Source organism: Thunnus maccoyii, chromosome 7, assembly GCF_910596095.1.
Source record: "Thunnus maccoyii chromosome 7, fThuMac1.1, whole genome shotgun sequence".
NCBI lineage: Eukaryota > Metazoa > Chordata > Actinopteri > Scombriformes > Scombridae > Thunnus > Thunnus maccoyii.
In genome coordinates, this window is record NC_056539.1 from 14333261 (window position 1) to 14351226 (window position 17966).

The 17966-nt window shown below is 39.4% G+C and overlaps 1 protein-coding gene across 1 annotated transcript; it reads left to right on the forward strand.

Moving 5' to 3' along the window:
• Nucleotides 1-510: 510 nt before the first annotated feature.
• Nucleotides 511-16176, forward strand: mier2 (mesoderm induction early response 1, family member 2). The gene is made up of 12 exons (XM_042417584.1): nucleotides 511-891; nucleotides 2147-2304; nucleotides 3277-3390; nucleotides 3698-3809; nucleotides 5020-5099; nucleotides 5651-5720; nucleotides 6026-6177; nucleotides 6767-6848; nucleotides 8882-8976; nucleotides 9110-9240; nucleotides 10446-10588; nucleotides 13129-16176. Exons 2-12 carry the CDS (start codon nucleotides 2278-2280, stop codon nucleotides 13578-13580), a joined length of 1458 nt encoding a protein of 485 aa, XP_042273518.1. The 5' UTR covers nucleotides 511-891; nucleotides 2147-2277; the 3' UTR covers nucleotides 13581-16176.
• The last annotated feature ends 1790 nt before the right edge of the window (nucleotides 16177-17966 follow it).

Consider the following 17966-nt stretch of genomic DNA (forward strand, 5'->3'; position numbering starts at 1 on the left):
TCTAAGCAAGTATTATCATTTAAATGGGTAAAAGTAAGTTATTAAACAAGCGACTTTATTATTTTTGTAGTATTTGTGCCTTTTTGTTTACATTTAGCCTTTTGTTTTTCATCTATCCACATGCCCTACAGTTTGTGTCTTTTCACTTGTATCACCTGACTCTTATCAAATCTTTTATAGACTTTAACCTACAGCCTACATATGACGGATTAGTCATCATCATATGATCTATATTGTATGCTGTGCTTGAACAATGTCACGTGTGGTTAACATATGACTCTGCATGTCATATCTCTGGAGAGCTGGAAGCAGTCATTGGCTGTGGACAGACAGAGCCTTAGTCTATATCTTTATCTGCCTTGGCCATGTCCTATCCCCTCCCTCATTTATCTTATAGTCTCATAGTTCACCATATAGTATGCAACCATGGACATACTTTTGGTTTAGGGGTGTCACTTAAATTTCATTTGAGTATTCAGTGTCAACCTGTTGTTTAAACAAGACAGAGGGGCAACACGAGGGGCTTATGCCAATATTTACAGCCTATAAAAGAAAGAATGAGCACTGGAATATATGAAACCATCTTTTTTTTGTTTTAAAGTCGCATGTTAGAAAAAAAAATATGAAATGAGATAAGAGCAGAAGTTTTGAATTGATACCGAAAGTGTGAGGGAGGTTTTAAAACTGTTATTAAAAACTGTGGGGAAATTCTCAAATGCAAGCTGTCGGGGAGATTAAAATAGAAAAATTACTTAGAAATAGCTCGATTTAAAACTGTAACACAGTCTGCTGCTGAATCGTTGCGGCAATAAACGGAGCAGTACAGACGAGCAGACCTCGGCTACAACATCCGGGCAATAGGCAAGCTTGCGCAGAAACGGAATGGCGGAGGTAAGTGAGCGAAAACGAGGAATGTAATGACCCAAATGATAGAGAAACTGGACCGATTGTAAGACTTGTGTCACTCCATGCGGTACCCGCGGCTGTCGGCGGTCTCGCCGGCCGCTGAACGCCGGGTGAAAGAGAGCTACGGCGGGTTTTAAACTGGGAAGGGGAGGAAGAAATGGAGAACCTCTCCGGCGTATCGCCTCTCTCCGCGTTCTTGCCTTTAAAGAGCCATTCCCTCTGCCTTGATAGTAAAGCCGTAGGAAACAATAGGGTGCCCGGCGGGGTCTAACACGGTGGTGCTGAACTATTTCAGGTGCGCCCTGGCGAAAAAGTTGGGAGAGATGACATGACTCGGCGGTGGTAAACTCCGAGCCTCGCTTTCGGAAATATTGAGAACTAGTTATTTCCTTCTTGTGCCACTCGTAGTGAGCCGGAGAGAGGAAGAGACGTTCAGCACCAAGTCACAGGAAAGCGCCCCTGGTCAGACAGACAGCGCCCGACGGGTTGGGAGAGACACGCCGCATGAATATTTAGCTTTTCACTGGACTTTTACCACTTCTTTGTCCAAACTAGAGTCGTTTGAAGTGTAATCTAATTCAGTGAGTGTTGGCAGTCTGTATGAACTGGGGTGGGATTGTTTGGATCCTCAATGGCCTCTCCACAGCTGCACCACCCCCCCTAAAGTTTTTCAAGTTTTTCACTTCTGTGCTGAACTCTAATGTGGCCTCAACTGTCTTCATCAGACACATGTCCCACTTTGTCTTAATTACTTTAGCCCAAAGCCTGGATTGAAAAAAACAGTTTGATATGATGAAGATGTGCTGTCATCTCATATGAAAAACTGTTATCTGTAATATATTATCATTTAAGAGGAATATTACATAAATATTAAGTATTATGAGTATAAAGTGTTATAATAATTCTGTTAGAAATAAAATTAAAAAACTCTATATGGTTATATTGAAGTTGCAACTGAGTGCCACAATCTATTGCAGAGTATCAGCCATTTGTGTCCCAATAGCAGGTCCCAGGAGTTAAAAAAAGGGTGTTTTTAATCAGAAGTCACCTGCTCTGTAATGGGATGAGCCAGGATCAGCCACTCTTTGATCCCTCATATGTTGTTTGTGTGTGGTAAGTGTGTGCACGAGCACCACATGTACACAGAGGAATGTGCTGCCCTATTGTAATGCGTCCCCACGCTGTTTTACATGACTTTGAATGCTCGTACAAAGGTGTGGCTGTCTGTGTGTGTCTGTAGGTGGGTGAAAGGCCTCTGAACCTGAGTGTGGAGGTCGTGGCCTAGTGGAGATCCTGAGGTACAGCAATGAAGACCCTCAGCAGGAGAAGCAGAAGTCTTAACAGGAGTTGGAGGAGAACTCTCCTCGCCCCATGAAGATGGCAGCGCAATCCCACACTGTACGGTCGAGCTCTGCCATGTGTTGTTTATGTCTAAGTTAGTTGCTGTATAAAAGCCACAATCTCTTCAATGAAATATCTTTCTGTGATTATGCAAACTACAGTAACTACAGTTATCTTATTTCAGTATGAACAGATAAAATAGATATGAATGACACATGTTTATATATTGCAGGCAGAAAACCCTTTGACTAAAGACAAGAGGACACCACTTAGTGTCACTGTCTCTCCCTTCTGATATTTACTGTAGCTTTTGGTGGAGTAGTGCCAACTAAAACATTCCCAAGTCAATAGTGTTGGTTACTGTAATCATTTATCATCATGTTTCCATCATGTAGCAATGATTTGTGTGTCATTATTTGCAATCTATACAGAATTTCAAAGGGATTATTCAAAGTTGTTGGTCAAACTTCTATTTAATAGTTTATTTTTGACTCTTAAGCTTTGTTTTGAGGCTAGTTCTAGTTCTAGTTTTTTATTTTTTAAACAAACAGATACAGTTAGTAGCTTTGCTTTACCACAAAATACAAAGCAAACAATAAAAAAACACCTTCAAATCTGATACATTGACTGATGTGTTCTGGGTCTTACTCAGCAAAGTTACCCAGATAAATCAGTAAACGTGCCTCTTGAAACAGATTCCTGGTTTATGGACTGTATCCACATTTGGATGTGATGTGTTCACCTCACAGTTCAGTCTTATTCTTTTTGTCCATGCTACTGTCTCATATTTCCTTGGTTGTCAATTAAACTTGAGGGGCATTTGTCCCTTGTGCATTTTTGGAATGCCTTTGTTTTGGCCACTTCTCAGTAACTGCAAAGTGAGTTGTTTGGGTTAAGGAGAATGTCCTTGAGATGTCTAGCGGACGGTACTTTCAAGAAATGTGGAAGTAATTTGAATATTCCTGTGGTTTCCTTCCCTCTTTTTCCCAACCGTCTCCCTCCACCTGTTGCTGTTTCCCTTCGTTGTAGGCTAGTGAGCTTCCCTTGGAGGAGCTGCTGGCTCTGTATGGCTACACAGTGTCAGATCCAGAGAAGGAGACCTGTCACCTGACTGCCAGCCTGCCAGACATGACACTGGACAAGGTGAGATACAACCTGAAGCATATCAGCACATACCTGGGGCATTCATCTCCTAATTCACTTTCCTTATTAGCATTTTGGCCATTTGTGATTTGATTGGTTGAATTTACATTTAGAAATCACTACAGAATGAAGTGCTTGGGATTCGGTCAGTCAAAAGATACATATGATATGTACAAACATTAAACAACATGGGAATCCAAGGAAGATCGCTGATAAATGAAGCATGATTAGTGTATTCTGGTCTACTGTTCTTTCCTGTGCTTTGCAATATTGTGCTATTCTTTTGTTCTTTATTTCTCTTGTTCAGGATCAAATAACTGAGGACCTCTTTCCTGGGGAGGAGGAAGAGGAATCATCAGCCGATGATCTCACCCCCTCAGTCACCTCAAACACCTCAGATCTGCTCCGCCGCCTGCAAGGTGAGTCACACGAAGACGAACATTTACACATGACTTCGTGACATTTCAAATGATCTAAGATGGAGGGTTGGCTGAAACGTTTTCATTCAGGGCCTCAGACCCACCCGCACACTCCATTTTCCATTGGCCATTTTCTTATGAAGCTGTGAACAGTTGTACTGAAGGAGAGGAAATTCATGAAGTCTCTTTTTGTTTGAGTATTTTTCTTTGAGTTCAGTTTTAAATTATTGGTGCTTTGCTGAGACTGCAGCTTGTTATTGATTGGTGTGTTTCTGCATATTGTGACATGTACTGCTATGTGTGTCTTCTGCCCACAAGACTGAATCATGTCAAATCACTCAAACATTTCTGAACTGCAGGAGTTTAAATATAATCTAACAGCCTTCTCCTGGTAGTGATTCTATTTGAACGTAGAGACAGTATTAGTGCTGAGTCCACAAAATATCATAAAAACTGAATATATGACAGGTATGCTGCATTTACGTCTGTATTTATCGAGATTAACTGAGCGCATTGTAAGGTAAAATAGAGGAGGTTCTTTGTTCTTCGTCTTTGATTTTTTTTTCTTTTATTTTTGCTGCTTTATCCTGAATTTTGTTTTATACTGAGTTAGATATATTGCGGTTTACAACAGGAGGAGGAAGCACTGCATGGTTCTGATGGCCCATATGACAGGTGCTCTTTAGTGAGGGAAGGTAAAAGTAGTCTCATCAGGAACCCTGATGAAGACTTTGAGCGCTAGTCTGCTTGATTGCCTACGCTCAAAGAATAAATTCACTATATTATTTCACCTGAAGATGCAGTATCTTAGTTTTTTCCATGGTTGTCTGCACCACTTAAGGACAAATATCTAGCAAGACTGGATTTGTTTTTAGATATGTTGTATTTTTATTTTTATTATGTTCACCATGTCTTTCCATTACTTTCAGTGCTACCTACTGCTGCAGGGGCCATGTTTTATTTGATTAAAAAAAAAAATTTAATCTCAGTTGGACTTACCTAGTTGAATAATGGTTAATAATAAACTGAAAAATAAAACCAATCAGATGTTCAAGAATGTTGTTTGAGGAAAAAATATTGTCAGTTGTCAGCAGAAAAATCAGTAGAAAAGTTTTAAGAATGCCTGCACCGCTGTGGAATGAAACACAAAGGTCTGCTGAGTTAAGTTGGAAGTTGGAAGATAACAGTCACATGATTTGTCCTCTCTCAGGTGGAGACAAAGACACATTAGTCAGCTCATCAGATGAGGACTCCGATGATGCCTCTATTCCCTCCAATGAAGAACACAAGGTAGGCTTACAAGGCCACCAAGGACACACAACACACATCTTATGATCACTGTAGCTGTTTGAAATAGACTCCAATGACTTGTCCCAAAAATATGAAAAGGTGGCACATCTCAAATTTCTTAATCAAGGAGGACAAAATACTACAGTTCACTTGTTTATTTGGCTCACAAAATTGAGATGTGCCACCTTTTCATATTTTTAGAACATACCCACTAGATTTTGGGTTTAACACTCCACTGATAAATCCCATTGTTTAAGCGCAACCTTCTTCTCCAATTCAGACTCAGTTGACTCTGAGTCAGTTTTAGTCAAAAAGACATGAAGCCTAGTGTATTTTGCAGTTTGAATTTCTTAAATGGAGAGAAAATCGCAGAAAGCACCTTTCACAAAACCAACAGGCAGTGACAGAAGATAATCTTAAATTAATTACTTTCTCTCCAGTAGGGGTCTGTCTGAAGGATCCTAACACACAGCACATATTTCAACACTTTTAAAAGCATACATGACATATTGCGAAACTATGACTGACTGTGTCTTTGATTTCCTTCATAGGAGATCATGGTTGGCTCTATGTACCAGGCAAAAATCCCTCCACTCAGTCCGTATACCTACCAAGAGAGAGGTAAGCATCATGTTACTGGTTTTAAAAACAAGTTTTAACTGCTAATTTATGTAGATTAAGTCTAAACATGTTGTCTGAATAAAAGTCATTTCAGATGATTAAAGCCTCTCTGTAGAATTAGAACATTTCTGGCGACTCCCACTGGCGGTGAAAAAGCCGAACACATCTTTATCTACCCATCATCATCTCTTTTTCTGTCTTAATCAGTTTTCTCTTCCCCCACCCCCTCCCAACTCTTCATTCTCTTTCTCTGTCCATTCGGCTGCATCTCGCTCTCTTCTCTCTCTCTCTTTCTCTGCGTCCAGCCTACAACAGTGAGGACCAGTTGTTGTGGAGGCCAGGGGAACTGTCGGTGCAGGAAGTGGAGAACTTTTTGCTGAATGCACAGAGACCACATGGCCAGGAGGGGTCAGCCTACACACAAATGCACGGAGACACTGTCCGAGACAACGAACAGGTACTGTACAGTAACTCGACATTGCATCCCAGACGAGGACACCATCTTTGGAGAGCCTGTAGTGTATTCCAGCTGTGCTGCTGTTTGTAGTGTGACTCTGGAAGTTAACCCGTTACAAATGCTAAAATAATTTATCAATATTCTTAAATAACCCAGAAAGACACTGCAAAAGATTATGTGTTAAATAGTAGCGAGGACATGCTGTTTGAAGGTGTTTGAAAGAAACTGGTAGTTATGAATAGACAGGGGTCTGCTTCTATCTCTGTATACCGAATGACTTTACAGTTGACTTGATAATAGTTGTACCTCCTTTATCACAAACCACCTCCCAATTATCTTCAAGCTTAACAGGTCTAATTAAACGACATCTCCCCTTCAGGATTATGAACCTACATAAAGTAAATACAATAATATCGGACCATGGCTTCTGCTATGGTCAGTGCTTGTTAGTGGACGGTTTGTTCTGTATTCCACTCAGTGTAAAGATAGAGGTCAGGTTTTGCAGCCGTTGTTTCCCTTTGTGACAGTGTAATCCTTTTTGCTCATTCATTTTTTTTTTTTTTTTTTTTTTTTTTTTTTTTTACATCAGGCACTGTATGAACTCGTGAAATGCAACTTTAATGCAGAAGAGGCACTGAGACGATTACGCTTCAATGTGAAAGTGTTCAGTGGTAAGAAACTTCCTGTCGTCCTACAGTACTTTTTCCAACCTGCTGTCATACTTACTTAAAAACTTTCAAAATCTCACAGCTGTGGAACAAACTTAATCCATATTTGACTCAATAAGCAAAAGTAAAGCTCAGTGATTCCCAGTGTGGGGGACGTGTCCTCTCAGGGACACATTTGTGCTGGAGACAGACCACAACACTTTGCATGCCTCAAAATATTAGCTATTGGCAGGTTAAAGGATAGGGTCACAATTTTTCAAATCTGTCTTAAAACAACAGTCAGATGTTCATATGAACATTTACACAGGTTTTCGTCGCTGTAATCATTCCTCCTGTTCATACTGACCATTAGAAGATCTCCTCCAAATATGCTTACAATGTAAGTGATGGGGGATAAAATCCACAGTCCTCGTTTTGAGCATAAATGTGCTTAAAAGTTTATATGAAGTTAATATGAGGTTTCAGCTGCCTGATTAGTCAAATAAAGTAGATATCTTCCAAAGTTAGTCTTTTTAGTAGTAGTGAATAGAAGGAATGATTACAGCAAGATAAACGTATCATGTTCATTTGGGCACCTGACTTTTGTTTTAGGACGGACTTGAAAAATTATCCTTTTAAAGCCAATAACGTTGAGACTCCACTTGGAGACTTAACATCTTGAGCACAAACCTATTGATTTCTTCAGAAAGAAGCTACAAAACTGTTATGCAGAGCAAATTTCTTCCTTCCTACAACGTGAGCCTACCAAAGGAGGTTACCACGCTGCAGTGTCTTACCTGCTGCTGATTTCAGTCCTTATGGATAAAGCAATAACTTACTAAACTAACTAAACAGACTGAAAGCTCTCTCTCTCTCTTTGTCAAACAATACCGCTGCATTTATTCATTTCATGCAAAAAGTAGAAGGAGCTTATTGACAAGATCAGAGGTACATTTTGATCTACAGATGGACAAAACAACTGACAGCTACAAAGGCTGTTAATTGATCATTTATGTTAAATTTGTTGATGCAGATGTGAAGGAGAATTTGGTTTTTATTTCTGTGAAAGAAGCTGATATGAAGTTGGAGAACTTAGTGAGGATCTGTACAGACAGGACAGGACTCCTACAGTGAAGTCAGTGTGTGATGCACAAAAAGGTGCTTATATCCAAACAGCTTAATCCTGAGCTGAGCAATGTAATGACAAACAATATTACCAAAGTAAAGTATATGAAAGTGTTTTGTGAATGTGAATTGAATGTGGGTTTTTTTTTTTTAAATGGGAACTGATGAAATTGCTTTTTATTCCAAAGCAAGTCATGATGACTGTCACGGAGGAAGTTGCGATCCAGGGTGTTTAAACTGCATGCGGATGACATTATAATCTTCATGGAAAAAGAAGGGAACGAGTTTGCCCTCAAGTTTAAAGATAACAACTTCCTCATGAAGTGACACGTTTCTGAAACTTAGAGAACTAAATCTGCAGTTGCGGGTTTGCACCAGCACACACTTTCCACAGATTCAGCAGATACAAAATCACATCCATCACAAGAAAACTGGTGAAGGGAAGGTAAACTCGTTTGAATGCCTGAACACATTAATTGAAGTCAATGCAGTGCAGAACACATTAACAGCCACATCTGAGCCCAATAAAAACATTTTCTGTGGAGGATACTGCAAAATATGACCATCTTCAATACCATCTGAGTGTAACACAGCTGCTGACTTCAGCACTGCAGAAGAGTAACAGCCTTGTGGCCTCTGATTCAGCAGTGAGGCTCCAGTTTGATGTATATCCAAGACCATGGCTGCAGTTTGGATTATGTGGGGGGAAAAAACTACAAAATGGAAACAAAGATCTTACTTTTCAAACTAATAAATACATAAAATGGAACCCAAATTGTTTTTAGTTGTACTTTTTTGAAACTTGCCATATTGTTTTGTGTATTGGTTTATGTCAGTTTAATCACAACCTCACTTCATGTACTGTAGCCATAATTGCATTCCATTAATTAAAAATAATTTAAAGTGAAAATTATACTCTTCTCACTCTTTAGAAGAGCTGTGTGCCTGGAGTGAGGAGGAGTGTAGGAACTTTGAACATGGCTATAGAGTTTACGGGAAAAACTTCCACCTCATTCAGGCTAATAAGGTGAGTGCTCTGGAGAGTGTTGACATTTTTCTGTTGAATCTGTTGAATTCTGTTGAAGTTTGTTGTCTAAACCCTACAGATGATTTACACTCTAAGCAAACAAGCAAAAAAAAAAGGTTTTCCTTCTCCTCAGGTACGAACCCGCTCTGTGGGGGAGTGTGTGGAGTATTACTACATGTGGAAGAAGTCTGACCGTCACGAGTACTTTACCCAACAAACCACCAGGCTAAGCCGCAAAAAATACAGCCTGCAATCAGGGAGCACGTGAGTACTGCTGGGAAGGGGACAGAAAAACTCATATACACACACATACATATATAGAGAGGGAAAACAGGCAAATGGGCAATAGATTCCAACCACTGACTGTATATAAAGATGGATGATGCGCCTCCACATCCTGCGGCTTTGCAAAAGTGAAGCCAAAATATCTCCTTTCCGGGAGATGCAATCTTGCGTGTGTGATGTCATTTGGAGCCAGAGTCTGCGCAGTAGTCAGGCAGCAAGATGATGCCCCGCGAGACTTGTCTCCCTCAGCCGTCCCGCCATCTGATGGAGGTTTGAGAGCGGCTGTCACAACTGTCAATCATGACGTCACACCCCCTTTTTATATCGTCACATAACTAATTAAAAACAAACTTATCAGAAAAATTAGCATTTGGACAAACATCAGCTACCTAAAACAACAGAAATCCTCTTTGGGAAAAATTTATTTGACATGTACTTTGATTTTGTTTAGTTAGGCTCATGTCCCATCCGCTAACATGAAGGCAGCGGGATTTATGACCTATACTGCATCCAGCCACAAGGGGGCGATCAAGATGTTTTGGCTTCACTTTTGGGGAGCTGTCATGATGTCTGTATTTATATACAGTCAGTGATTCCAACTGATCATCATATAATATGCGTCTGACCTTGGTGATCTCATAGAAGAACTCATCTATTCAATATACCACAATGCCGAAGGAGAATATGAATCATGGAAAGCTGAGTCATCTCCAACTATGACTTAGACTATGACTTAAAGATTTTTGCACCTGCAGTGCTCTTATGAACTTCCCATTAAATCTATAACAATGGTGTTCTGAGAACCTCTTTCAGTGCTTTTCTGTTATCCTGTGGAAGCAAAGCCTCTTAACTGGAATTCATACTTATGTTTGTATAATAAGTGCACTTCTGCCAGTCACCTTAAAGGGTCAGTTCACCCAAATTACAAAAAAACAAGTAGAACAGCTTTCTACTGCGTCAGAAGCCCCTTTGGAAAAAACAGGATGCAGAGGGGGGACTTGTAATGCTTATTGCTTGGAATTTTGAGCCCAAGTAATAGTAACTTCACCTATGTGTTATTCCTCTGCACTTTGTGTTTTCAATCTGAAACTGTGTCTTGATAACTTAAAATTCTGTCACCCATAATAGCCTCCAACTGTTAACATGCTTTCATGTGCTGATAGCAGTTGTGTTATGTGTTGCAGGGAGGATGGAGACCAGGATGGGGAGGTTGGGGAGATGGAGGGAAGAAATAATTCCCCTGGCTTGTTGTCTCACGGCTCCATGGGCCCTGGAAAGCTGGAGTCCCCGTTACCTCCACAGTCGAGCCTGGACCTGGACAAACAAGGTAAAACTGTGATCAAGTAACAGTAATAGTCTCTGTAGGCACCTCCTGTGGTGGCTCAGATACTGGAATCTGTTGCCAAAATTGACTCTGTTCAGCATTAAAGTGACTTGTCACAGTAGAATAATTTGCCTCTCTTATCAGTCACTGACATAACAAGCAATCAATAAAAGAGCAAAGGTGACCGGAAATATTATTCCTATGACCTCATGTTCACAGTAAGACCTGACTAACTAAAAGAGGCACATAAACAGTAAAGGCTAAGAGCATTTCCACATATTTAATTACAGTTCCATTTGAAGAAGAAGCTGGTCATACTGTAGAGCGCTGAGCTTTGTTCTCTCTCAGTGTGCCTCAAGGGTTTAGTTTGAAGGGCAAAATAATTGTGGGGAAATCAGTCAGGAAGTTGTTATCGTCACCCATCATTCTATGTATAAACCATACATACCATGTCAGGCACATTTTCCAAATCGCATCATTTTCTGCTATCCATCATGTTACACATACATCACTATGAATTTTATTTTTGTCTATTTAATTTCTTATTTTGATCACATAGTTTGCATTTTTTTAATCAAGTATTCATTATCTTACGTTATGAATCATTTTTATGTGTTATCTCCCCTCTTTTGTTTCCCCCCATTATTTTCTTGCTCCTTGTGTGTCTTGTTTCGTGTTTTTGTGTGTGTGTGTGTGTGTATGTGTGTGTATGTGTGTGTGTGTGTGTGTGTGTGTGTGTGTGTCTGTGTGGTGCACACCTGTTGACATGGTGCTCCAGAGGAGGAGGGCCGCCCCCGGCGCAGACGAACTCCCCGCTTTCTCTTAAAGCCATGACCTCGGTCCAGACAGGCCACAGAAAGCAGGCTGGGCCTGCAGGTAAAGAGGGCTGGAAGAGAGAATGGGCCTCATGCAAGAACTCAGGTCAAGGTCACTGTGACCTCCCAAAACACGTTTTTGGCCATATTTCAAGAATTCATACGTTAATTATGAGTTTCACACAAATGTCTATTAGGATAAAATGATGAAGTGATATTTTATATCTAAAAGGTCAAAGGTCAACTTCACTATGACATCATAATGTTCTGCAAAAACACTTTTCTGGCCATTATTTAACGCTATAACTCAGGAACAGAAGGGGAGATTGTGATTATATTTCACATTTGGTCAGATACTGAATTGGTGACACTAATCTTGGTGCCCACCTTGAAACTGGTGATTGTAAAGATCTTCTGTGCTGCTGGGTTGAAGATGTGTGTGAAGCATCCACATTTTAGAATTTGGCCAACATCCATATCTGAAGCATCGTCTACTGTCATGAGTACAACTTTGTGTTCTATCAGAATCAGCTTTATTGGCCAAACATGTGAACACTTACAAGGAAAATGCAATTAATACCTTTTATTGCATACAACCACGAGGCGGTATTTCTAGTTTTCTTGCTATTTTTTTTCCTCGAACTAGAATATTAACTGGACAAACTAGTTAATATTTTTGTCTAGTTATACTAGATGAACTAGTGTAACTAGACAAACTTAATGCAAAATTAATATCATGTTCATTTCATCATCATCATGAGTTTTTTTAATTTTTTAAATTTTTTAACTTTTTATCATTTTTATTGGCATCTTTCAGCACAGCAACTTATAAATTTAAGTAGATGTGAGGAAACTTTGACTTCCTCAGGGTCTGTAGGTCTCTGTCCAGTGTCATGTGTTGCACCTGACGGTAACATCACCTACTGTAGGCTTCCCTTTGACTCCCTCTCATATTAGCCATGGAACGCTTCACTACAGCAAGATGTTTTTCAGCATCTGACTTCATGTCAGACTGTATTTTCCCCTTTTATTTCTGTCACAGTGCTCTTATAAAATGTTGTCAGCTCTACTTCTAATATTTTCTTTAACTAATATTTTAGGGTTTACTTATACCAATACCCGCACTGCTAAATTCGACATCTTACCAACAATCAACACTTAACCTTATATGGCATTGTTATGCTAATGATAAAATCTTACAAACATGGACCTACTCATGAACAGGTGGCATTCATCAGGCTGAAACAAACAATTTATGATAACTTTGCCCAGTTAAGAGAGTTGAGTAAATCCGACTTGGAACACTCGTATGAGAAAGTCTCACAGAATAAAAGTAAGACTGATTTAGGATAAGATTACGACAAAGTTCTTGCATGACGCCCAATGAGAGAGAAAATAATGTTGTGACTGGGAACAAATCTCATTAACTTTCAGTGGAAGATAATCAAACTCTCAATAGTGCGACATCTCTATATAATTCATTATCAAATCTGGATTTCAGTGCTTTGATCTCAATAGCAAAAGTGATGAAATACTTTCTGAATGAACAGTGTGCACTGGGTATACACGAGTTTAAGTGCACTTAAAAACATGTTATTGTAAACGCCTACATGAAATACGCAATGTGTTAACATTACTGGAACAAATAAAGCAGGAGTACGTTATATGACTTAAGTTACAGACATTTTGTTAATCTGTCATGCTATGAACTCTTCTACATCTGTCCAGATGGTGAGCTGGTGACGGGGCTGTCAGAGCTGTGTGGTGACAGATGTCCTCAGCAGTTGTTTGGCTGTCCCTTCTCTCTGCCACCCATGGACGACCTGCGGGATCCTGACTCAGGCAGTTGTTGTCCCTCAGCTCGAGCCCGACTCCAGTCCCAGCCTTCCCCACAGAGCTCCCAGTGTACCTGCGGGGGCCCTCCGTCCTGCCATGACGACCACTGCCTCCGGGGCCCCTGCTTCTTCCAGCTACACATGCGTGGTGGACCTTTTGTTTCAGAGGGCCCTGACTGCGGTGCAGCAGGTGGTGTGACTGACTCCCCCCACAGGCTGCAGGTGGAATTTAGCCTGCCGTGTTCCTCTCCTCCCTCATCTGCTGTCCTCCCGTCACACCTCCAGGCATTTGGCAGCCTGCTGCACCCCTCTCCCATCCAGCATCCTCGCTCTCTCACACAATGAAGGGAGGGACATGGGAAAATCAAAACTGAGTGGTGCTCTTCGTGGTTTGCTCTGAGTAGAGATTACGATTGGTGTCAGTCTTTACACCGGGGTGAAAGACACCAGGACAAAAAGTACATTTACCTAATTTTGTGAAAAAGGATGGACCTACTACCTTAGGGGGTTACTTGTCTGTCTGACCCCTCTTTTTAAATTGGGACACTTAAACATTCTGTCTATTATGGAATGATGAGTGTGTTAATCACTTTCAGGTGTTGATTATGTGTTTATTAACAGTTTATTACCACAACCTGCACCAGGGCAGCAATATTGATTGGCTATAATGAATACTAAAAGCTCAGTGCAGGTGATGAGAGCCGCGGTGACCATGCAAACAAACCAGAAGTTGCTACAGTAGGAGTCCCTTTTTTCTAAAACAGAAGAAAGTTGGACAATGTTAACCACTGTTAACTGTTAACCACTTTTTCTCATTCATCATTTGAGAAAGTTTCGCTGCAGTTAATTTTTTTTTCCAGCTTCATCCAGCAAAATAGTTTATTTTAACGTCCTCTTCTGAGTCTGTAATGGACTCTCCTTTGTCAGTATGTGTCTGCACTTCCATGCACTTCTGTCTGTGGCAGAAGTCAATCTGCCTGAAGAATTCTGCTTAAATATAAAGAGCTGAAACTAAAGAGTATTTTCTAAGCTTGAGATTTGAACATGGATCGGTGTCGGAACACAAAGGAGCACAATATTTTTGCAGGTTTTATTTGTACTTTTGCTTTAGTGGACGTTTTCATCCTTGTTCTTACCTGAGGATTTATATAGAGATTTATAAAGGTGCAGTGCTTTGTCATGATCACAGTTTCTATCATGTTGAATATTTAGTACCATTGAGAGCCTGTTTGACATGCAGAATAGGCATGAAATAAAGCATGTAAATGTAAAATGTACATGCTAAGATAGGTAAGTCACTGAATGCAAACACAGTTTCTCAGGTTTTTACAACTTTGATGATCTCCAGGACCTGCTGTCACTCTAGACAGGTGTCATAAATACAAACAGTTAGAAAAGTGATATTGTTAATTGTGTTTGTTGGTTTAAAGGTAATGACAGATGTTGGGGTCCAAAGATCATCCTAACATGGAAATGAACTATTCTTTGCTTTTGCTTGCCTCTTGAAGCTTCTAGTTTATTTGAGCAAATCCCCCCCCTTTTGAGCTGCAGTACGGACACCACATCATCCACTTCCAGCCACAACTGTTTGGTGTATTTGTGTTGCGTTCTGGGTTTTTACTCTGTAAACCTGTTTCTTGCAACAGGCCCCATTGAGCTGGTTTGTGTTTTGAAAACCCAAAATTAAAGCAACAACACGGAAGCAACATCCAAGTAACGTTCAATCAGTGAAGATGTGTGAAGAAAGGTACAATTGTATTATTTTTAGTGTCAAAGTGGGACATATTCAAACTATAATGCATATTAAACAAACACAGGAGATCTTTTTCCTCTAAAATGTTTCCTTGAGCATCTTAACTGACCTCTGCCAGATATTGTGTACTGTAATATACTGAAAAAGTCACATACTGTATCTGTATGCATTTGCATTTCTAATTATTTTTTATTTTATAGTCCAAATCTCCTGGTTGGATACTGCACAACATATCAACCTTCTGATCAGCTTTCTCGTTAGTTCCACAATGGAGCCCATCAATAAGAGACATTTCAAGTTAGCTTATGCATTTTGGGAATTTTATAGTTTCACAGTATTTTCAGGAGCACAGAGGTACTTTCAGATGAATGAGTACATATGTTATATGTTTACTTGATCTGAAAAATGAGAAATTTGGTCTATGTAGACTAAACCGTGATGTGATGATAAATAGAAACAGTAGATATGGGTGGACAAAGTTTATAATAAAAGATGTTTTAGTATCATTTGATGATTCAAAATTATGTTGTACAGAACAAATGGATAAACCTTAGGACGACTCTCTTTAGGAACATTTTCATATGTTTTCATACAATCCATATCCTGATTTGGGTATTTATTCATATCTACATACCTATGTTCTTATACATGTCAGTATATTTTAGTCACTCTGTCTCTAAAGAGGTAAAGCAAAAGTGTCAGGGAAGGGAGGGATTTTGTTGGTTGTTTAAATCTAGCCTCATGTTGTTCCTTCCATCTGTCCTTCTATTTATTCCTTTTTTTCTGTCTGTAAATATGCAAGCTCTTCCTGTGATATCTGCTTAAAACCAAGCTGGTTTCAGATCAATGTTTATTTTGTCTTTTGAATGTTTACATGAGGGGGGTTCAGGACAAGACCATGAAGGCAGGAAAAGGAGTAGAGTCACTGCCTTTTTGTTAATTCTTTATTTTTCTTTTTATTTTAGCAATTTATATATTGTACTGCTCCCGTTATGTTTGTTTATAATTATTATATTTTGTAAAAACGAAATGATTTAAAAATGAACAATGGTGAAATATTAACATGTTTTGCTTTTGTATTTGTTATTTTGAAGGCCAATGCAACCACTGCACTTGTTAATTAGACACAAAGTGAAGTTTGAGCAGGGACGTATTGTGAATAATTAAATGTTGTGTTAGTGTTGGCAAAATGAAATTGTGAAATATTGGTAATTAATGCAAAGGTTAAGCTTGAGGGAAGTGAGGTCCAGAAAACATGCCTGTGCCTCAGTGTGCACATTAATCTGTTCAAATAGTTGTGGTTTCATCCCATTACCATGATAAGTGTTTGCAAAGTATTTGTCTGAAAAATTAATTTATTTCAATTTATGTGCAATCATGTCTCTAATGTCAGAAATGTTCAAATCAGGGCTTTAACATTCAGTCACAAATACTATGGATGGTTTAAATATAGCTCTTAAAAACGTAAACACAACCTCGTTTGAAGGTATCATGACTGACTTAATGTAGCTCTTGTACCATTGACACACTCCAACCAACCTGGGGGATCACATCTGAGAGGTGACAAGATAAATGTCAAGAATAGATTAACAGTAGGTAAGAAATGGAAAAAAAAAAACACATTTCAGCTACACCCAATTACATAATGTTTTTCTGACCTTTATTTATTCTTTGCCTTTTTCCTGTGAAGTACCGGATATGTTTTCTTCTTCAGGCCTCCAAACTATTCAAAGGAAATCGTCTGAAAAGAGAAAATCACTCTCAGGTTATATGACTAGTAGAGTAGTCATAAATAGATGTTGCTTAAAAAAGTCAATATCATGAACAAATAAAAAACAAAAGCTAAAACAAATTAATTAGATAAGCATTATTTTGAATCTTGTATTCTGTGACTTTTGTCACTTTTGGGACTCCATATAAAGCCAGTTTTGTAGCATCCATCCATCTGTTCGGCGTTTTCTCAGCAGCAGCTACAGTATGTGGCGCCGTCACTCTGCTGACAGAAGCTGCAGTGGTCTGACAAAGTTTCTTGGGACATATTAATGCTTTTGTTAGGTTATTAAAACTCTTTACTGCTGACAGGAATACATGCACCACATTTCCCAGTGGAGAAGAAAACCTTTACAGCAAGTGAGATTTTCAAGTTTTTATATAAAGCCTGATGGGTGTCAAATCAGAGTTCTGTAAATTAAGTCAATGTGATGTCCTCTGAAGTGATAGCATGTATGTGACAAACTTGCTTGCGGGTCACTGAAAGACGCTCCTTGCACCATCAAAGCTCCACTGATGTTTGTCCTCATGCAGACAGAGGCCAGCAACAGGCAGACAGTCATGTACTTCTCCAAGACCAGACTGCTTCCTCCAACGTCTGCAGTCCAGCAGATTCAGAATGGACAGGGCTCACCTGAACCAAATGGCACTTTACTTTGGCTTTTGCTGTGCTGCTGCTAAAGGTAGAGATTTGTCTCTTATATCAAACCATACAGGATGGTTTGATGTGACCTTTTAAATGTCACCTAAAACCTGTGATTGTGATTTATTCAAATAGAATAATGTGTTTTATTAATATTATTATATTATATTACGGGTTTTTCTTAAGAGATATGTTAACTTTTTTTGAAATATTTCATGTTAAACAAACTCTTGTTGTGATTTCATCTGGTCCTCAATTCAAATTCTATTTCTGTCCCTGCCTTGTCCCCTGCAGAGTTACTACCAAGCCCCAGTCAGCCCTGCTGTGTCTTCATCGCCTATGATGAAGTGACATGCCACTGGGCAACAGGAAAGAACTCTCCTGTGAACACCGTCTATTCTTTAGAGGCTGATGTGTAAGATCTGTGAAACACAACTGTAGTAATACTTTGTGTGCTTTGTGTTGAAGGTAAAATGATAAAAAGATATAAAAAGATATTTGCTTGCACATCCACAAAAGCATCTGTAGGACTCTGTGGTAGACATAAACATCATTACAATGAAAT